We start from the raw sequence: 22,384 nt of genomic DNA on the forward strand, positions 1-22,384 counted from the left end.
CCCCAGAGTCAGAAATTTTCTTCAGATAGTTTAGCTAAATTCTTGGTGTTAACCTTCCTTGTAATGTTTAACTTCTTTAGAGATGGTAAGTGTGTAGATTAACAAAATCCTTTTATTTTAGGTTGCTTCTTTCTGCTTAGTACATTGTCAGTCTAGCAACAAATATTTATTTGGCTTATACTGTAAGCAAGAGTTGACTTTTTTTTTTAATTTTTAACGTTTTATTTATTTCTGAGAGAGAGGGGCAGCGTGAGCAGGGGAGGGTCATAGAGAGAGGGAGACACAGAATCGGAAGCAGGCTCCAGGCCCTGAGCTAGCTGTCAGCACAGAGCCCGACGCGGGGCTCGAACCCATGAACCGCGAGATGACCTGAGCCGAAGTCGGATGCTTAACCGACTGAGCTACCCAGGCGCCCCAAGAGTTGACTTTTATAGGATTAAAAAGAAATCCATTGACTCGACCATTTAAGTTTTTTTTGAGGTTGTAGGTTGAGACAAGTAAAAATCAGTGGAACATACTACTTACATTATGTCATTTTAATTTGTTCATTGATATTCTCATTATAAATCTATCACTCTACACATTGCAAAAGTTATTTCTTTTGCGATTCTTTCTGGTAAATGGTTTCTTTGTTTTCTAGTTTCTGTTAGTGGTTTAGGGATTCTCTTTTCCCACACTGCCTTAGACATTTCTTTTCCAAGTATTCATCAAAGAAAGATGAATATCAGGTTGACTTGTTATATACTCATTTTAAAAAATGTGTTGACTATCTATAATACATAAAACATTGTAAGGTGTAAGAACTGGATAAAGCTGAAATATACTGACATAATCAACATGAGGAGGCTTTCACATGCAAACACACCAAACAGTAAGCTAAGATCCAGTCTAAAAAGATGAACACTAGAGGGATTTGATTGAAATATTAAAATCGTAAAAGGTATGGATGGAATACACTTTTTTTAACGTTTATGTGTTTATTTTGAGAGAGAGAGAGAGAATGTGAGCAGGTGAGTGGCAGACAGAGAGGAAGACACAGAATCTGAACCAGGCTCCCGACTCTGAGCTGTCAGCACAGAGCCCGATGCAGGGCTCGAACCCACTAACCATGAAATCATGACCCGAGCCGAAGTTGGGTGCTTAACAGACTTAGCCACCCAGGCACCCCTGAATACACTTGAGGTTTATTTAACAAATCTTTAAATTAAATTTAGGCTTCCCTGCTAGTAACTGCAGCTGGAAGAAGGGAAGTGTGTGGGACAAAGAAGAGGAAGTCTAGGCATAGAGTATAAAAAACAGGAAAGTGTCTTTTCCCTCATAGAGGTAAGTAGGTCAGGCTGCAAAGAAAGAATATGTAATATTAAAATGTTTTAAATTTTAGGTGATAAATTACTGAAAGTTAAGAAAGGAAATCATGCATGTTTTAGAATAAATCTGTAGCCCCAGGCTGTCCAGTAGAACTTTCTACAGTGCTGGAAAATATCTCCACCATCCAGTACAGCTACTAACCACGTGTGGTTTTTGAGCATGTGAAATGGACTGAGGAACTGAACTTTAAAGTTTGTTGAATTTTAATTAATTCATACAACCACATGTGGCCAGTATTGAAAAGTGCTTGCCTCCGTCTTCTGAAATTAATGGAGAAGACAGACATGTCCTGATATAAACCATTGTTAATCACTCTCAGAGTATTGAGCAAGAAAAAGGAAATTCTTGAGTCTGACCAAATATGGTGGTCTTTATGTTGTTGGTAATTGATAGATTTCAATTCAGCAAGGTATTTATAATCTCAGGTACAATATTAGATTGGTAGCACATGTGTTTATAAGATGTAAGAGATAAAAAGCAAAAAGTATAATGTGTAAGAGACATATTTTTCCATCATTGTGTATTACATGTTACTTTGTTACTATGGCAAGGAAAGGAGATTTAGAGGACAATATAATAATCAGGTAACTTTTTTTTATAATAATAAGTTTTAAGTTAAAAAGTCATGGTGGAGATACACTTTTATGAATCTTGAGAGAGAGAAATTGCTGTAAATTAGACTACTAATAAGATAAAAAATAGAACAAAAGGAAAGGCAAGTTTAACTTGGCCAGGGTAAACCTCGGGGAAGTAACTGAAAAGGAAGACAGGGAGATCTCAAATTTGTGTTTAATTGGAAAGATTTGACATCTACCGGCATTGACTATAGTAGTGAGTAGAAGATAGTAGCTGAGTGAGGGAGAAGAGATGTGACACGTGTCACATCTGGTGGTCTAATAAATAATCCACAAATGCTTATTTGGCATCTGTTATATATATACTTAGCAGTAAGACCTAGCCCCTGCCCTTATAGACCTTATGTTTTATTGTTGGAGAGGGGGGATGAGCAGACTTTAAATAATTACCGTGGATCGAATATAAATATGTCTAGAGTGTTGCTAAGCACTGTGTTTGTGGGATGTGGGACGTGTGGAGGCAAGGAGTGAGGGAACACCCTCGGGTAACACTAAGAGAAGTGACGTAAAAGCTGCAACCTGAATATGAGGAGAGGACGTGGCATGCTGTTCACTCTAACTTGATCCATCATTTCAGAAATACAGTTTACCTCTTGACCCACCACAGTCCAAGTGTAGCCATTCGCAAGCACACATAATTGAAACAGAAATGCAATAGTATTTGTACGAGGTACCACATACTCTTTTCTTTTCTACATTATTACAAAGTGCTGGCTGCGACCCACTAAGTAGATTTTGCACCCCATTGACTGCGTACAGTCAGCAGTTTGAAAACTGCTGCTTCAAGCATTTTGGACGGAGGGAGTAGCATGTGTAAAGCAGCACAGTAAGGTGAAATGCTGGGCAAGGCCTCCTGAAAAAGGAGAAGCTCCAGAAGCTACTCTGGAAACAGTGTGACATACTTTAAAGGAGAAAAGAAGTTAGGGGTAGTGGAGTAGCAATAGTATCTGCTGCCCGCTGAGCAGCCATCTTGTGAAAAGCCAGGGCATGAGCGTTTTCCTGTTCAGTCTTCTGTAGAAGAGCGACCTCGCTGAGGAAAGCACGGAGCTGCGGCAGCGTGAAGGCAGACCTGAAACTCCCGTCCTGAGGGAAGTGTGTCTGTGATTTGCTCTAGTCCCACACGCCACTGAAATAGCTCTGCGTGTGGGCCTTCCTCAGACGCTTTTTTTTTTTAAAACCACTATTCTGGCACTTGCTAGCCTTCCTCAAATTCTAAAATAGACTTTCAGTAGAGATTGTAATGGTTTTATATTTTCTCTTATTCTAAGATGTGATAGTACATTATTAGAAAACATACTTATCTCTGAATTAAAATACATTATCATAATTTTGATAACATGTTTATGTGAAATTAAAACAAGGTTCATTCACGTATATGTTGAGTCACCGTGTTGTACACCTGCAGCTCATGCAATATTGTATGTCACCTGCACTTCAATTAGAAAAAAGAAAAGATTCACTCACAGTTTACCACCTAGAAAAATGATCCCTTCTCTCATTGTTCCTTTCAAGTCTTCATCTTTTATGCTTTGTAGGTTAATGATTACCATATGGTATAGACAGTTTTTGTTTCCAGCTCTTTTTACTTTTAATTTTTCATAAACACCTTTCCTGGTGTTTTCATTGCAGTCATTTGTCATTGCTAGTATCTTTCTTTGCAGTAATCTGTCATGGTGAAGTTCTACAATATATTGAAGACTGTTTTCATTTACTAGGCTTTATGTCGCTCACAGTTATTAAAAATAGTTATATATGCCTTGGTTCATTTAACGTATTTTAATTTTTTATAAATTCTTATTATCATTTAAGATGGTAGTTGTGGGTACCTGGGTGGTTCAGTCATTGAAGCATCCGGTTAAGCTCTAGTCACAGTCTCACGTTTTGTGGGTTCGAGCCCTGCAGACCAGCTCAGAGCCTGGAGCCTCTTCGGATTCTGTGTCTCCGTCTCTCTCTGCCCCTCCCCTGCTCGTACCCTGTCTCTCTCTCAAAAATAAATAGACATTAAAAAAAAAATAATAAAATTTGGTAGTTGCTGCTCTGCATTGCTAAATTTCCTCCTACAGGATTGAACTAATTAGTACTTCAAAGGAAGAGTCTCATGAATGTACCTTTCATCTTATATAGCTCCTGGGCCTTTGGGGTTTGTAATACCTTCTTTTTTTTCCAATGAATCATGTACCTCAGTTTCTAAGTTTAAGTTTTTTTTATTATTGACAAATAGGTTTCCTTATTTTTTGTGGCTGCTTATATTTTCATTTGTGGATACGGTTTTTTTGCCCTCCATGTTTTTGGCCCACTTACTTGCCAATTGTTAATTGCTTATTTAAGGTCAGGGTTCTTTCCATTTTTCCTGACTATGTGATGAAAGAAATTAGGAGTGAGTTTTAGAAATAAACCCTGTGCTTGTGAGACACTTTTTGTTTTAAAAAGTTACCTTTAGCCTCTTGGCCTCCCTTTGTTTCCCAGATTCTTCTGTTTGGATGTATTATCCGTGTCAGTTCTCACATCTGTCCTTAACTAGCTCCTGCAGTGCAAAATACGATCTTGTACTGGATGAGCAAGCAGAAGATTCAAAATCAAGTCACTCACACACAAGTAAAAAACACAAGAAGAAAACTCGTCACTGCTCTGAAGAAAAAGAAGATGAGGACTACGTGCCGATCAAAAATACTAATCAGGTATTTCTACCATCCAGCCTTCGCTGTAGAGGGATATATACTTTATCTCTTTGTAATAAATTACATCTTAGCAACATAATTTAGGGACCAAGGGTATAGTTCTGCACAGGGTGGATATGTTCCTAACTCTAGAACACAGAATGGTTTCACTGGGGTTAACGAACTTTAATTTTTAAGAACATATATCACAAATGATAAAAGATTGTTTTCAAAGTAAGTTAGTATATCATTTAGTTCCATATTACAAAACCAGTGTGATTTCCATACCTGTGGATGCTAATTCCCGTTGGTGTGGTTATGCTGAAAAAGTGCTCATTTATCATTTTCATTTATTACTAAGCGTTATGTATAGTACTGATAGCTCTTGAGGTTTTCAGGCCTGTGGAACATTTAGGTGTTTCCATTTTGTATACCTGAAATAAAAATAGCTCTCATAATTAACCACGTGAAGCCTTAAGCCAGGTCGTAGTTGATGCAGAGATTTTAGGCAGAGGTGAAAAGGGAGAAAATTCAAGCTGGTGAGAATGTCAAGCAAAGACACAGAGAAGGAGAGATGTGTACAGTTGGCAAAGTCAAGGATTGTCTTCAGAGAAGCTAGGTGTACATTTCTGTATGGCTGTTGATGTGGCCTCCACAAGTTAGTGAGCTCAAGTTCTGAGCTACAGGTTCCTCCTCTGTGAAATTGAGATTGTGCTCACCTCACAGGTGTGTTGTTGAGATTAAGTGAAGGAAACCGTGTGTGCACACATTTTCTACACAGGGTATTACCACTTTTACCGTTACAGTCAAATTACTTTGTTTTCAAAGTCACTTGCAATAGTTTCTGTGGTAAGGCCATTAACCGGATTCGTATTTCAGTTTGTTTCTTTTTGATGTGTAGGGATTGCTTAAATATTTTTTTTGTATGTTTTGTAGTTTTAAAAATTTCTTGTATGGTTCCAGAGTAAGATCTACGATGTAGTACATAGAGAACCTAGTTTCTCTCCCTGCCCCCTTCCCCTTCTCTTCTGCCCCCAAGGTAACCATTTAATGTGTTTCATGGATTCTTCATTTTTAAAAAATTTCAGCAGATACATATTTTATATATATTCTTAGTTTCCTATATTCTAGATAGCATATATTCCTGCTTCTTGCTGTCATCTCATATATCTTTTTCCATAGCCTCTCCTCTGTTTAAAGTTTGCCATCATTCATGCCCTGCCCTCACTTTAAGTTATACCTTCACTCTGTTGCTCAGTCCTCCAAATAACAGGCACATGAATCAGTAATAGCTAACATCTCTTGTGTGCTGACAGTGTGTGGTGGATACGATTTTCCCCATTTCACAACAGAGAAAGTGAGAACTGAAGAGGTTTAGCGCCTGCCCTGGTTTTATACTGCTGATAAGTAACAGAAGCACAGTGTAAATCTGGACGCGCACTCCTAACCACTCTGCTGCTTCTCTTACCTGGAATCTATTCCTGGCCGTTTCCTCTCCTAAATTCTGTTGCCATGCTGATCTAGTGTGTCCTCTAGTATAATAAGCCAGTGTGGTCGAATGGCACGTCTCCCTCTTACCCATTTCTGTACTCTATTAGTTTAGCCTCAGACCAGCCCAGTCTTTTAAAATGGTGGCCATGTCACATTTCTGCGAATATTTAGCATATTTACCACTAACACTCGTTGGTCTCTGTCCCGCTTCCTCCTCCCACTGCACGCACCATGCGTGCCTCTTCGCTGCAGTTTCTCACCCTGCACTTGGACATGGAATCTTCAGTGAATTTAGGCTCGAGATACACGTGCGCGTGTTTGAAATAATCAGAGGTCTAAAAAATCCAGAATTTGGCCACGTTTTAATTAAGTCCGTGATTCCCTCCTCTTTTTGTGAATCTTTTTTATCATCTTTTTGATTACTTAAAACTTACAATAGCAAATATTTTTCTTTTTTGTCAGGGAGTAAAAGACATCAAATAGTTTCGAGGGGAATACTGTTAGTATCTTTCAAATAATTTTAAGTCACTTGGCAATTATAAAATTGTTAAATTCTAAATAATAATCTCCTAACTTTATTTCTCCCCTCAAAGTATATTAAAGCAAATGTTTTTTGGATTTTGTACTTTGTTATTTTTTTTAAGTGTATTTATTGGTTTATTTAGAGAGAGAACACAGGACGGGCAGAGAGAGGGGGAAAGAGAGAACCCAAACAGACCCTACACTGTCAGTGCAGAGCCTGACACAGGGCTCTGTCTCACGAACGCTGAGACTACAACCCAAGCCGCGCCCAAGGGTCGGACGCTTAAACGCAGAGCCACCCAGGTGCCCCTGATTTTGCACTTTGATTTAGTAAAAAACTACACTAATTCCTCTTATTACTTTCTCTTTTCCAGTTAAATAGCATCTGTATTTAAGATTTTAGTGGGCCAGAAGGGTGCCTGGATGTCTCAGTTGGTTAAGCGTCCGACTTCGGCTCAGGTCATGATCTCATGGTTCGTGGGTTCGAACCCCGCGTCAGGCTCTGTGCTGACAGCTCAGAGCCTGGAGCCTGCTTCAGATTCTGTATCTCCCTCTTTCTCTGACCCTCCCCTGCTCACACCGTCTCTCAGAAATAAATAAAACATTAAAAAAAAAGATTTTAGTGGGCCAGAATTTTTTGTATTATTCTGATTTTTATCCTTTTGATTTCATATAATCACTAAAGGGCATTTTCAGTACTAGGTTATTTTCAGGTATAGCTTAGATCTTCCTATTTACTGGTATTTTGCTTGGTAAGCCTAGTTCCCTAAGAATGTCTTAATTTTTTAAAAAATGTTTTATTTATTTCTGAGAGAGAGAGAGAGGCAGCATGAGCAGGGAGGGTCAGAGAGAGAGGGAGATACAGAATCTGAAGCAGGCTCCAGGTTCTGAGCTAGCTGTCAGCACAGAGCCTGACGCAGAGCTTGAACCCATGAACTGTGAGATCATGACCTGAGCTGAAGTCGGATGCTCAACTGACTGAGCCACCCAGGCGCTCCAAGAATGTTTTAACGTATTTTCTGAAGTTCTTTGTTTTTTATTGAGTGACAGACTTACTATTGAATTCGAAAACTTCTGTTTAATTATTTTACCTCATGTCTTTATTCCAAAGTGGTTACTGTGTCGTTGAGGTCTGAGTTTTACTGGGGTTCCAGGAAGTGAGTTCTCAGCTGTGGGTTTGCCTTTGCTGAGAAGTATTCATACTGGCTGTCAGTCCTCGGTGGCTTTCAAGGTGTTTATTATTCTTATAATTTGGGACTCCATTTTTACTGTCATTTTAATCATTTAATATTATTTTAGTGATTTAGATTTAACTAAATCTTTGATTGAGTTCTAGAGACCTGAGCAAGAATGGCTCTTAGTTTAGAATTTTTTTTGGACTGCTTTACATGAAATCATTTGCCAGGTTAAGAGGATTGCTTTAAATTGGCCACTTAAAAAACAAACACATAAATAGGTCATTTTATGGTGTTTTTTCTTTCCTTTTTAGCCACATGCCAGTTTAATCATTTTGTCTTGTGTCTTAAGTGTATAAAATGATAGGATGTTTTCTTAAGATTTTTTTTTAATGTTTATGTATTTTTGACAGAGAGAGTAGGGAAGGGGCAGAGAGAGAGGGCGACAGAGGATTCCGAAGCAGGCTCTGTGCTGACAGCAGAGAGCCCAACGCGGGGCTCAAATTTAGGAACCGTGAGATCTTGACCTGAGCTGAAGTTGGATGCTTAACCAGCTGAGCCACCCAGGTGCCCCTAAAATGATTGAATTTTTTACAGTCTGTACTGGAAAGACTTAGAGTTCATCGAATTAGTTTCTCTCACTTTAGGTGTAAAGCTCCTGACCCCACAGGCCTGTGAGCCTTCAGCGTTTAATGAGGGAGCTAGAACTTTAACATTACTTTGATTCAGTTAGGTATGAGTTGTTTTTCATTATTCTGTTCCACCCCCTTTTCAATTTTACATGTGAAGTTTTACTGATCAATTAAATAATGATCTCCAGCCTGTATAGATCTCTTGAATCTCAGTTTCTCTATTTCTAGAATGAGGATAATATTGTACCCCTAAAGTGCTTGGCACTGTGCTAGCTCATACTTAAAGGATCTGTTCTAATGTGGCTTCTTCCAGCCACCTGAACTTTTCTCTTTCATGCACACAGTGCTGATTATTCCTTGCTTTTCGGTTTTCACTTCCACTCATTAGTCTTCCTGCAGCCAATCCACAGCCAAACCCACTCACTCTTTGAGGTTCACCTCCAGTCCTAACTTCTCTGTGAAACCTTCCCTGATAAATCTCACCTCAAGATTTTTGTTTGACACATCTCCTCAATGGCAAAGACCATTTGAACCTAGAGCTGCCTGACTTCAAAGCTTGTGTAGCTTTGCAAACTTCTTCAGGTAGGAGAGGGCTTAAGGCTTCTGTCCATTTCACGTTTTCAGCTTCCTCAGTTTTTTCAAAGAATTAAGTACTGTGTAATCTTTTATCTCTTTCTCTGTTCTTTTAAACACTCAAAGCACTTAAGTGCCTATTTGTATAATAATGTGCTGAGGACTTAAAAGAGTTATGCATCAGCTAAGCAGTCTCTCCATTTTAAAAGTTGGTTGTCTCAACCAATACAGGAATTGAGTGTACAGACAGAATAACACATAGATACTTACATTTTGTATATGTTACAAGAAGCCCAAAAATTCTTATATCTGAGGCTTTCATGTTTTGCTAGAAAATAGTTGGTAAAGGGTTAAGCCACATAGTCATTTTTCTACCTCTGGAACAAGAACTATTGGGATTGTGTGAGAAATCACGAATCAGTGTATAATATTGTATTCCTCAAACACTGGTTGTAACTGGTAACCAGTAACTGGTTGTAATAGATATTGAACTGTTTTCACATACGACAATCTCCATGCTGGTGTAAGGTATAGTATCTGGACAGTGTATGCAATAATTATGAATCTTTGCTTAAAACCCAGTCCTTAACATGGGCATTCATCATTCTAGATTTTAAGCCTTGATGTTTGCATTTATTATAATCTCTGTGGTGATCGAGTTAGGACCCTTGGGAGCTCAATCCTTAGGATTTTACCTTTCCTCTGAGAGAAATCTGTTAAGGAAGTTGAATTTTATGAACTTCTCTCTTGAAAGAGCACTGGCTCTCGTCTCTAGATTCAGCTACTTGCCAAGATAGTCATTTTAATTAGGGCTAGAATACAAGTAAAAATAGAATTGTTAAGTAGCCCTCTTCTATATGTGAAAATTACTACTGTTAATTACTAAGAATAGAATTTAATGTACCTACTCTTAAGAGCAATGGAGTTTTCCATTATTTCTTAACTCCTTTTAAAGATAGATGTAAGTAAATGATTTTAGTAAAAATATGTATCAGTCTAGTGTAAACAAGGAAAATTTATTTGAAGATTTTGAGAGGAGCTGTGATAAACACCTGAAAAATAATCAGACCAAAGGATGCAGTATCTATTTTCCTTTTAGACTGATTGACTTGTCTAAAACCTCTCCTGGCTATCTCTTCTTTGTAGGGTTTTTAGGGGAATTTTAGTAATTCCATTGCAGATCAGTTGGGGAATGAGGAAGGGGGAGGTAGAAAAGGTGACCAGCCACAACCAGAATTCTAGGTGTCACGATTTTCTCTAAAGACTTGTTCTGATTTCAGTTGGGTGATTTCAGTTCCTTGATTTTGGATCTGATCCTTTAGTTCAGCTGAAAGAGTAGATACAAAGCAATGAGATCGATAAGAAAAATGGTTAAGGCTTTTTCTGAATTATTTTTGCTTTCTGATTTACAAGATTCTTGGCATTAGTGGTAGTCTTCCAGTCTGAGCTGGTATGGCTGCTTGCTGAGTTTTATTAATTGTCAGTGCCTGCAAAATGGTTCTTTTACCCATTCACCTCTAACTCTCTCCCCATTCCTTTGACAGGATATCTACAGGGAAATGGGGTTTGGTCACTATGAAGAAGAAGAAAGCTGTTGGGAGAAACAAAAGTGTGAAAAGAGAGACCGACCTCAAAACCGAAGTCGTAGCCGATCTCGAGAAAGGGATGGCCACTACAGTAATAGTCACAAAGCCAAATACCAAGCAGACCCCTACGAAAGAGAACGGAGTAAAAAGAGAGACCGAAGTAGGAGTCCCAGGAAATCCAAAGATAAAGAAAAATCTAAGTACAGATGAAAGACAAAGAGTCAGACATGGGTGGCTAACGTATTTACTGTTGTCTAACTTAGAGCACCAGGTACTAAGATACTGTGTCAAGGACTCTGCTTGTTATTTTTTTCACACTAGGGTTATGACCCTTTTCAATTAATACCGATTGTATAGGGCACAGAAAGACAATAAAAAATTGAACATTTTCTTTGTATACTTTTTGTACACTAATTTTATTGTTCAACATAAACAGTAGTCTTCATTTTTCAAGTCTTTCACATTTTCCACTGTTCTCTTTTTTAAATGAAGTCTTTCATACCTACAGAAATTCACAGATGTGTATGTATAAGGTACAAAGAATAGTAAATATTTGTGTACCGTGAGCCAGCTCAAGAAATAGAGTATCACCTGCGTTTTAGAAACCCTCTGTGTGCTCGCTCCCCAAGTGAGGAGTATTCTGAATTTTATAGTTGGCATTCTCCTGCTTGTTATAGTTTTACAACATATGTATGTATTCCTAAATAAAATGTTAAATTTTGTATGTTTTTCAATTTTATATAAATAGCATAATGTATGTTTACTTTCTGTGACTTGCTTTTTTCAGCTTAGTATATTTTGAGAGTCATTCATTTTTATTGCATTATAGTGTCGTATGAACAGACCACAATTTACCCATTCTTCTGTTACGGACATTTGGGGTTGGTTGGTTGGTTTTTGTTTTTGCTGTTGCCATTGCCAGCAGTGCTGCTGTGACCATTCTGTGTCTCAGAGTGCTACTGCTTTCCCGGCCGGTGTGGAAATCCTCATCTTTACCAGATTATGCCAAATTGGGTTCTGCGGTGGCCGAACCGGCGTATTCCCCGACTCGCGTTCTGGGACGTTCTCTCCAACACTTCTTACTTTCACACTTTCCAGTTTTGTCAATTTAGTGGGTGCTTAGTGGTACCTTCCTATGCTATCCAGCAAGAAGACTCCTGGTATTCTTCTGTTTATTCTGTGTGTAACTTGTTCTTTTTCTCTGGCTGCTTTTAAGATTTTCCTCACCGCTGTTAAGAAATGTGATTATGATGTGCTCGGTGTAGTTCTTTTCATGTTTCTTCTGCTTGGGCTGTTTACCTGTGGGTTTACGGTTTTCACCAGATTTGGAAAATTTGGGGCTGTTATTTATTCAGTAACTTCTTTCTGTTTCCCCTCCTCTCAGCCCTCTCCTAAGACTCCCGATTACTTGTATGTTAGGCCATTTGAAGTTGTCGCACGTTATACTGATGCTCCATTTGGGTTACGTCTTTTTCTCTGTTCATATTGAATAGTTTCCGTTGTTGTGTCCTCACATACATTACATTCATTCAATCGTTTCTTCTGAAGTATTTAATCTTCTGTTAATCCCATCCAGTGTATTTTTCACCTCAGACATTATTTTCTAATTTAGAAGTTCCATTTGGATCTTTTTTATATCCTCCATGCCCCTCCTTAACATGCTTATGCTCCCCACCCCCTTTTTTTTAAACACCCAGAGTACATTAATAATATCTGTTCTAATGTACTTGACCATTCTATCATCTGTATCATTTCTGGTCTGTTTCTATTGATTGATTTTTCCCCCCACCCACCATTGAATTGTAATTTACTTTGTATATCTGGTAATTTTTGGATTTTACATTGTTGTGTACTAGAGTTTTTGTATTCCTTTAAATATGTTGAGCTTTTTCTGAAACATAATGAAGTTACTTGGGAACAGTCTGATCCTTTCATAGCTTGCTTTTAAGCTTAATAAGATAGGACCAGAATAGCCTTTGGGGCTAATTTGGCCATTACGGGAGTAGACCCTTCTGAAGGATCTCCTCTGTGCTCTGTCTCTTTTTTTTTTATTTAATTTTTTAAAATTTTTATTTCTAGGAGAGAGAGAGAGAGAGAGAGACAGTGTGAGCAGGGGAGGGTCAGAGAGAGAGGGAGTCACAGACTGAAACAGGCTCCAGGCTCTGAGCTGGCAGTCAGCACAGAGCCCGTCGCGGGGCTCGAACCCACGAACCGCGAGATCATGACCTAAGCGAAAGTCGGACGCTTAACCGACTAAGCCACCCAGGCGCCCCATCTGTGCTCTGTCTTTTATGAGATGTCTCCCGTCTGCCGATGGGAACAAGAGCTATTTTGAGCTCTACATGAACTCCCAAATTGTGCTGCTTGTTCTTTTCTGGTGGTTCTTTGCCACCTTTGGGTAGTTTCCTCATAGGCATACACTGATTAGCATTCAGCTGAAGACTCGGGCAGACCCTCTGCAGATCTGGAACTCTCCGTCTGTAGTTTCCCCCCTTTCCAGTCCTCTGCCCTACACACTGTATCTTGGCCCCCCTGCGTGCTCTATCCACGGAGACTTTGTCATCATGCCACAGCGTGGACACTGTGCGGGGACCTCAGACAGTTGTTGGACTTGCCTTGTTTGTGCTTCTCTCAAGAGTCCCTGTGCTGCACTGGCTGTTGTCCGGCGCCTGAAAAACTTTGTAGTATACTTTTTGTACAAGTTTTTAGTTGTTTTAATTAAGATGGGGGAAGGTAAATTCTGCTCCCGTCACTTTTTTTTGGCCAGAGTGGAAATCTCACTGTTTAAATTTGTGTTTCCTAAATGCGAAAGGTTGAGTTATCTTTTCATATGTGTTCTATTCATTCTTGATTGCTTGCTGTGAAAAGTTTCACCTGTCTTTTGCCCATCTTATGTGAAGTTGTGTTTTTATTACAGATTTCTTTGAGGAGTTTTTCTTATGGACTATGGATACTAATCCATGCTTACTATTTGATGTTGTAAACATTTTTTTCTCAGTTTGTGGCTTATTTCCTCACGTTTTTATTGATGCGCTTGGAAGAGCACAAGTTATAAAGTCCTTCAACTTTGAAATATAAAAAATTTCAGGGGCACCTGGATGGCTCAGTTGGTTCATCCGACTTTGACTCAGGTCATGATCTTGTGGTTTGTGAGTTCAAGCTCTGCATCGGGATCTCTGTTGTCAGCACAGAGCCTACTTTGGATACTCTCTCTCTCTCTCTGCCCCTCCCCCACTAGCACACCATCTCTCAAAAATAAACATTTAAAAGATTAAAATTTTTTTCATTCATATAAACACAAAAACAATGAACATCTATATACCTTCCATCCAGATTTAACAATAACTTGTTGATCAATTTGAAAGTAAATTGAAAACATGATGAACTTTAACCTTTCAGTATTTCACCATGCATTTCTTAAAAACCAAGTGTCCTATATAACAATGATATTATTACCACATTTAAGAAAGTTAAGAATAAGGGCACTTGACTGGCCCATTCTATAGAGCATGAGACTCTTAATCTCGGAGCTGTGAGTTGGAGCCCCATGTTGGGTATAGAGAAGATAAAAGTAACAATAATCCCATAGTAAATAATATATAGTCTACATTTGAACTTCCCTGAGTATCTCAAGAATGTCATTTTTAGGTGTTGATTTGTTTTTAATCCCAAACCCAAAGTTCATGCATTGCATCTTGTTCTTGTCATTTTATTCTCTTAATCTAGAAGAGTTTCTTATCCATCCTTCCCACTTCAGATGACGTTGACTTTTTGAAGTGTTTAGGCCAGAATATTTCTTAGAGTGTTTCAGATGCTGGAAGTTGACGGTATCTTCATGGTGTCTTCTAACTCTTCTCTATTTCCCATAAACTAGAAGTTAGGTCTAAATGTTTGATTAGAATTAGGTTATATATTTTGGGCAGAAATGTTTAAGTTGAATGTCAAATTTATTAACCTTTCTCTGTGTTTTTGTGTTTTTTATATTTTAAGAAATCCTTAATAAAGATACCCCCCAATATTCTAAAAGTTGTAAATAAAGCTTTGTTTTTTACATTTAAATCTTTAATCCACATTGTATGTGTGTATGTATATGGTGTGATATAGCTAAAAAAAAAAAATCACTTTTTAAAACATGGATATAACCAGTTGTCCAAAACATTAGTGAATGGATCATGTATATTCCCTGTTGATTTTCTGTCTGTAAGTTTCCATATATGTGTGGATTTTGTTTCATGGGCTCTCTCTTCCATTGGTTTACTGTTTATCCGGCCACCAATACCAAACATCTACATTTCTATGACTGTAGTAAGTCTTTATTTAAGCAGGTCCCCCCGTCTGTTTTATTAAATATGCCTCTGCCTTTTGTTTTGTGCAATTATGGAATCAATTTACCTGGTTTCCCAAAGAATACTGTTGGGATTTTAATTGCATTTGCATTCAAATGATAGGAACTTTTGTGGAAAAAAACAATATCATAATGTTGAATTTTCCTATTAATAAAATAGCATATCTCTCCGGTTAGTTCTTGAACCTCTTGAACCTCTTAGAATTTTTCCTTATAAAGCTTTTGTACTTCTTTTGTTAGTTTTAAACTTAGTTTCCATATATTTTATAAGATTTTATTCTATTCTGTTCTATTATAAATTTGTTTCCTGAGCTAAGAACTCACACATATCACTCGACTTTTGAGATCATTTTAGATTTACAGAAATAGTGCAAAAAGGAAAATATGGAATACTGCTAATTTTCATATCATCCCTGTGCAGGGGACATGCTGATCTGTGTAGTTCCAATTCCAGCATATGTGCTTCTTAAGTGAGCATACAAGTTATGTTTTTGATTACTGCTCTTCTATCCAGTCGTTTTACTAAAGGCTTATATATAAAATTTATCTCCAGGGTTTTTTTTGGGGGGGTCTTTAATGTAGACAATGATGTTACCTGCTAATACATTGTTTTTCCTTTCCGCCTTCCTGTTTTTAAAATTATTTTAAAAAATATGTATGCAGGAAAACCTTGGATTGCAAGTAACTTGTTGGCAAGTTACTGAATTCTAACTTGATAAAGGAGCGATGTCTTGCAATACAAGCAGTACGTGATGCCAAACGTCACATGATCACTGAGCCAATAGTTCTTGAATTCTCTTTGATAAACAAGTGCTTTGGATTATGAGCATGTTTCCAGAATGAATTATGCTTGCAAACCAAAGCTTTACTGTATACTTACTTGTAGTGGTGGTGTTCTCTTAGTTGTAGTGGTGGTGTTCTCTTAGTGTTTGCTGGCTAAAATTTCTAGTACAGGGGCACCGGGGTGGCTCAGTCAGTTGAGTGTCCATCTCTTGATTTTGGTTCACGTCATGATCTCACGCTACATGAGTTCGAGCCCAGCCACAGGCTCATGCTGACAGTGCAGAGCCTGCTTGGGATTTTCTCTCTCTATCTGTCTCTCTCTCTCTCTCTAAATAAATAAATACAAACTTAAAAGAAAATAGAATTTCTAGTACAGTGATGAAGTTGGCCTATAATTTTCTTTTTTTGTGTTGCTCTTGTCTGGCTTTGATGTCCAGGTTATAGAATAAGTTAGTGAGTGTTCTCTCTCTCTCTTTTTTCCTATTATCTTCAAAGAGAAGAAAATGATTTAGATTATCCATTCCTTGAAAACTGGATAGAGCTTGCCTGTGAAATTATCTGAACTTTGTATTTCCTTTGTGAAAAAAAGTTCTTAACTGCTGATTAGATTTCAATGATTATGGAATTACTAGCCTTTATGTTTCTTGCAAGTGCTTATTTTTGTTATTACATTTTTCTAGGAATTTATTTTCTTTGAAGTTTTCAATTTATTGACATGAAGTTGTTCATAATATATCTGGTAGAGTTTTTACTATCCTTCCTTTTTTATCTTACACCTTATGTTTTAGTGTGTCTTTGAAGCATGTAGTCAGATTATTTTATTTTATTAAAAAATTTTTTTTTAATTTGAGAGAGAGAGTGAGCACGTGTGAGTACCTGAGTGGACGAGGGGCAGAAGGAAACAGAGAATCTCAAGCAGGCTTCATGCCTTCATGCTTGACATGGTGCTTGATCCCACGGCCCTGAGATCACGATCTGAGCCCAAATCAAGAGCTGGACACTCAACCAACTGAGCAACCCAGGCGCTCCAATTCTGGCCTTCTGATAGATGTATTGTGGTATCTGATTGTGGTTTTAATTCTGTTACCCTGAATGCTAATGATGTTGGGCATCTTTTCATGTATTCACTTCTCTATCTTCGTATCCTGGTGAAATATATATATATTTGAGAGAGCAAGAGCATGAGCAGGGGAGGAGGGGCAGAGGGAGAGGGAGAGAGAGAATCTTAAGCAGGCTCCATGTTCAGTACAGAGCCTGATGTAGGGTTTGATCTCGCAATGCGGAGGTCACGACAGCTGAAATCAAGAGTTGGTGCCACCCAGGTGCCCTGAGAGTCCTTTATATATTCTAGATATTAGTTCTTGTTGGATTTATTGTTTGCAAATATTTTCTCCCAGTGTGTAGCTTATGTGCTCGTCTCTTCATTCTCTTACAGGGTCTTTGCAGAGCAAAAGATCTGAATTTTATTTAAGCTGAGTGCATCAGTTTTTTCTTTAATGGACTATGCTTTTGGTGTCAAGAGTAAGAATTCTTTGTCTAGCCCTAGATCCTGGGGTTTTCCTGCTTTTTTTTTTTCTAAAAGTCTCAGAGTCTTACATTTAAGTCTGTGATCCATTTTGAGTTAATTTTGAGTAAGAGGTAATATGTAGGTCAAGGTTTTGGGTTTTTGTCCTTATGGACATCCACTTGCTCTAGGAGCAGCTCTTGAAAGCTCTCTGGCTGCTCTTAAGAGTTTTGGTTTTTCTGGGGCGCCTGGGTGGCTTAGTCGGTTAAGTGTCCGACTTTCGCTTAGGTCATGATCTCGCAGTTCGTGGGTTCAGGCCCCGCGTTGGGCTCTGTGCTGACTGCCAGCTCAGAGCCTGGAACCTGTTTCAGTCTGTGACTCCCTCTCTCTCTGACCCTCCCCTGCTCACGCTGTCTCTCTCTCTCTCTCTCTCCTAGAAATAAATAAAAAACATTAAAAAAAAAAGTTTTGGTTTTTCTTTGGTGTAATAAGAGTTTCAGTATGATATGTCTACATACAGATTTACTTAGCTTTCTTAGTATGTCATTTGTCTTATGATTATTATGCCTGTCTTGTATATTGTGTCTAATGGCTTCAGATACTTTTCATTCTGGAAACTTCTCTGCCATTTTCTCTTCAAATATTGCCTCTCCCCTGTTCTATTCTTTTGCCACCTCAGTCAGTTTTGTTAGACCTCCTTATTTCTGTTTTTTGTATCTTAACTTTTATGTTTTCCATATGGTACATTCTGAATAATATCTTCATATCTGTATCCCAGGGCACCCATTATTTCTTCAAATTGGCCAAATCTGCTATTTAACCCAATCACTGAATTTTTTTCCATTCACTGAATTTTCAATTTCAGTGATTCATTTTTACAAGTTCTGTTCGGTTTTTTTCAAGTTCACATGGTTATTTTTTATTCCCTTTATTTCTTTGATCATTTATTTCCACTCTTTTATTTACATTGTTACTTTAATCTTTTAAAATTTTATTTATTTTTGAGAGAGAAAGACAGAGTGTGAGCAGCAAAGGGTCAGAGAAAGAGGGAGACACAGAATCTGAAGCAGGCTCCAGGTTCTGAGCCATCAGCACAGAGCCCAACGTGGGGCTCAAACTCACGAACTGTAAGATCATGACCTGAGCTGGAGTTGGACGCTTGACGCTTAACTGACTGAGCCACCCAAGCGCACCTACATGGTTACTTTATGTTTTTTTTTTTTTTTTGACAATTCCAATATCTTAATTTATTGAGAATTTAAATCTTTTTTTTTCTCCTGCTAACTCTGTGCATAGTGGCTTTTTTTCCTTGTATGTTTTCAGTTGTTGTTGTTGTTTTTTTAAAATTGGGAATACATAATTTGGGACTCCTAAGAAACCTGACTTGAGAATACTTTTCTCCAAAGAGAATTTATATTTGCCTTTCAGGCAAATCACATCACTTGGAGCCACTTTGATTTCTTGGCTTATAGTTTCCATGTGCATGCATAGTGATGACCATAATATTTGTAGAACAAGATATGAGGGAAAGGAATCTATTTTACTGTCTATTGCTATCTCCCATCATTACAGACCTGGGAAGATGCCTGCATATATTCTCTTGTAGCCTACATTTTGTCCAATAGGGAGTGTTTCTAGCCCCTGGCTTTAGGTGAAGATCTTAGACTCAGGTTTCCAACTCTCCTAGAGTCCAAAGGCTGGTCCTCATTGGCATGCCACATCCCTGTGGCCCGAGGCCTTTACTCCCCAAGCTCTATGTGAAGACTGGTGGTTTACCTACTTGCTAATATATTTTTGGGTCTTGAGGAAATCCCTCTCTTCCAATCTCATCAGTGTATTTAGAGTATGACTGCTATAATTTATCTGGCATGTGGATGTTTTACAGAAGGCTGATGTGGGGGGGGGCGAGGGGAGGATGGTATAGGGGGTCATAATTCAGAGTATCCGGTCCACCATAACGCTAAGCGCAGATATCTCTCCACTATCGTTCATAATTCTTAGCCATCAATAGAAAACATGGTAATGCCCTTACAGAAGAAACTATCACTCCTAATATAGAAAACTAAATGTTTTCCATACAGAAGATTCTAAAATATCTGAAAGAATGAATGGACAAGAGAAAAATAATGGTTGACTATGATAGGAGTCATAAGAAGAAATAACTTACGGGCACGTAAATCTTGAATTCAGTAGGTTCAGTTCAAATTTCTGAACCTAGCATTTCAAGGAAAGACTGTCCTTAATTGCAGAAGCTGATATTTTAGGTGTGAAAAACTAGTTGTAACAAAGATGTGTGTACCGAAACACAGAGTTCTGTTAGTCAGAATGTGGTTTCAATAGTGGCGATCTCTCCGGACAGTGGATCCATCAAGTATCCTTGACTAGATGCAGGAGGGTCGTGGTGCTACGTTACTACCACTAACATCTAGGATGAAGTGACCGTGTCCCTGTTTCTTCTGTTTTGCTTCTCTAGGCTTTAGGTGAACTCAAAACCAGGCTCCAGTTAGATATCTTACTCGCTTTTGCTTAAAACCAGAGGGGAAAAATTGAGCAAGATGTAGTAGTCAGATTGTTTTTCATTAACAGGAAGAAAAAAGTTATTTTGAGGCTAAAATTGCTCACTCATTATAACTTTGCTGTCAAGTTTCAGGTTGATCTGCCTTACCTATTGAATTTTCAAAGATTTCAATGAGAACCATTAAAGGCTAAAATTAAAGAAAATTACAGCAAAAGAAAGAAACTTTAAATAGGCTTATATTTTCACAAGTGCCTTTCAATAAATTGGTTGTTTTTTAGTCACTGAGAGATTTCATATCTAGGTTTTCCACTCATCATAAGAAATTTCTAATCTCAAGTTTGACATTTCTTACCCATCTAGATTGAGTCACAAAGAATGAATAATAGATAAGTAAAATCGAAATCACAGAAGTCTTACCTTTCAGTGGCTGTTGCTATGAAATTGTTTTGCTGGGAAATTTTAGAGAAGCTTGTGCTTCCTGTTGTTAAGTGATAGAATATGGAGATCCCCTTCATTTTCAAAATTGTCTTTTTTTTTAAGCAAATAATCTCAGTTATTCTTGCTAATGGAACAATCTTCATTCTCACCTTATCTTACCCACATGGGACTGCTCACTAGGTTCAATTTTGTATTTGCCTCCTCTCCTCTGCCTTGTGTTCCAAATGGGCAGATGGACAGGGTTTTTGAGAGGTGTTTCGTGTGCACTAAAAAGGCTATATCGCTGTTAGTTATTTTTCCAAGGACACTAGGAAGCTCGAGACACACACGGGACTATTTTACACAAGAGAGCTTGTACGAAACGGAAAGTGAGACAAGGTGTGCCTGTTGTGAACCGAGAGCAAGACCACAGTGACCTCGGGCTCCTTTGTGCTGTTTCCTCCAAAGGCAGCTTGGTCTTTTGGAGAGAGAGCTGGGGATTCCGAGCTAGAACACTTGAGAGCAGGGGTGGGCTGGGAGGGGAGAGCAACGTGACAGTGTGTGAAGCAGAAGACCCTGAAGGGAAAAGGAGCGTGGAAAGGGAGGAGGAACCAGGACACGAAGGGCACTGAATGTAAAACTGAGAAGCTAGGCTTTGATTTGCCACGCGGTGGAAAATCAGATCTGATTCCTGAGAAAGGCAGTGGCACTGGGGTCTTGGAGGAAAGTCACTCTGGGAGCCGGGCAGAGGATCTTCCATGGGGGTTGGCCCCAGATTCCTATGATTCATTCAACATCTGTTGGACACATAGTCCCTAATCCAGATTCCCATCCAAGTGGGCTTCCCAGGGGAGGTGAGGTATAAGCCAGAACCTGCATCCGATATCCACTTGGCATATAGCACTAGAACATGGAATGGGCATCACAACTATAAACATTGTTTTTGTAAGTCACACCATCCTTGCTACTTAGCCACTCGTTTGGCATTATGGGTAATATCTCTGATATCCTTAGGATGGTCAGGGCTGGACAGGCTTAAGTAAAACTTCAGTATGGTGCAGGGCCAGAATGGGGACCGCCTGGCTGACGGGGGTTCCCCTCGTGCTGCGTTGGTGGGGTGCACGGAGCCGTCCTGAGAATGGGCACTTTGTCTGATTCATCTTGGCACATCTGGCGAGCAGAAGAGTGCCTCACATCGAGTGGGAAAGCAGCCTCACAAATTCTGCAATCTCAGCAGACGGCAGTTATTATTTTGAACTTTATCATAAGTGTTGTTTCATTATTCTGTTGATAATTATCTACGACTTGTTCTCTGAGAACAAACCCAAGGCACACATCTGTGGCCTTTCCCCCTCACATATGCTTATGGGAAATAATGTGAAGGGCCTCACCGTAGAGCTCGCTGGTTTTCGGGTCTGCCCTAGGTGTGCGGACACAGGAGATGCTGTACCAGGGAGCACAGGTGCGTCTCGGCTTGCCAGCCCACCCTCGGGCACAAGGATTCCCCTTGTAGCCCCCCTGTGGCCCCTCTGCCTGGCTTCCCATTATGGAGACGCGTGCTCACCTGGGTAAATGGTTGCCACACCAAAGAGCTCTGAAGGAAGGTGGTTTGGGGACTGAGGAGTATATTCGTTTCCTAGAGCTGCCACTACAAATTACCACAAACTGGGTGGCTTAAAACAACAGAAATGCATCCTCACAGTTCTGGAGAAATCCAGAACCACCGTGTTGGCAGGGCTGCGCTCCCTCTGAAGGCTCCGGGCACAAGTCGTTCCTTGCCACTTCCTAGCTTCTGCTGGTGTTCCCTGGCTCGTGGTCACGTCCCTCTGATCTCTGCTTCTCTTCATCCAGCCTTCCCTATGGCTTCTCTGTGTCTCTGCATCCAACTCGCCCTGTCCCTTCTCTCACAAAGACTTTGGATTTAGGGCCCACCCTAATCCGGGATAACAACTCACCTCGATTACATCTGTGAAGGCCCTGTTTCCAAATAAAGCCACATTCACAGATATTGGAGGTCGGGACTTGAGCTTATCTTTGGGGGCGCACATTCAACCTGCTATGAGGGGTGAGGTATTTGCAAAGTTCAAGAAAAGCCTGGCCAGAGACCAGCAATGATGCTGTTGAGATGATACCAAGCTGAGCCTCAGGGCCTGAGTTTCCAGACACAGAGCATTCCAA

The 22,384-nt window shown here is 39.2% G+C and overlaps 1 protein-coding gene and 1 pseudogene across 1 annotated transcript in view; one reads left to right on the forward strand and one right to left on the reverse strand.

Moving 5' to 3' along the window:
- Positions 1-11,361, forward strand: part of PPIL4 (peptidylprolyl isomerase like 4) — a 35,672-nt gene extending 24,311 nt beyond the window's left edge. The window contains exons 12-13 of the mRNA XM_077776021.1: positions 4,534-4,681; positions 10,598-11,361. Of these exons, the coding sequence (XP_077632147.1) occupies positions 4,534-4,681; positions 10,598-10,849 (400 nt within the window). The 3' untranslated portion in view covers positions 10,850-11,361. The remainder of the gene's footprint in view (positions 1-4,533; positions 4,682-10,597) is intronic.
- Positions 11,362-15,362: 4,001 nt separating this feature from the next.
- LOC144241618 (U6 spliceosomal RNA) lies at positions 15,363-15,462 on the reverse strand (annotated as a pseudogene).
- Positions 15,463-22,384: the final 6,922 nt, after the last annotated feature.

Source organism: Crocuta crocuta, unplaced genomic scaffold (genome assembly GCF_008692635.1).
Source record: "Crocuta crocuta isolate KB4526 unplaced genomic scaffold, BGI_CrCroc_1.0 scaffold25, whole genome shotgun sequence".
Taxonomy (NCBI): Eukaryota; Metazoa; Chordata; class Mammalia; order Carnivora; family Hyaenidae; genus Crocuta; species Crocuta crocuta.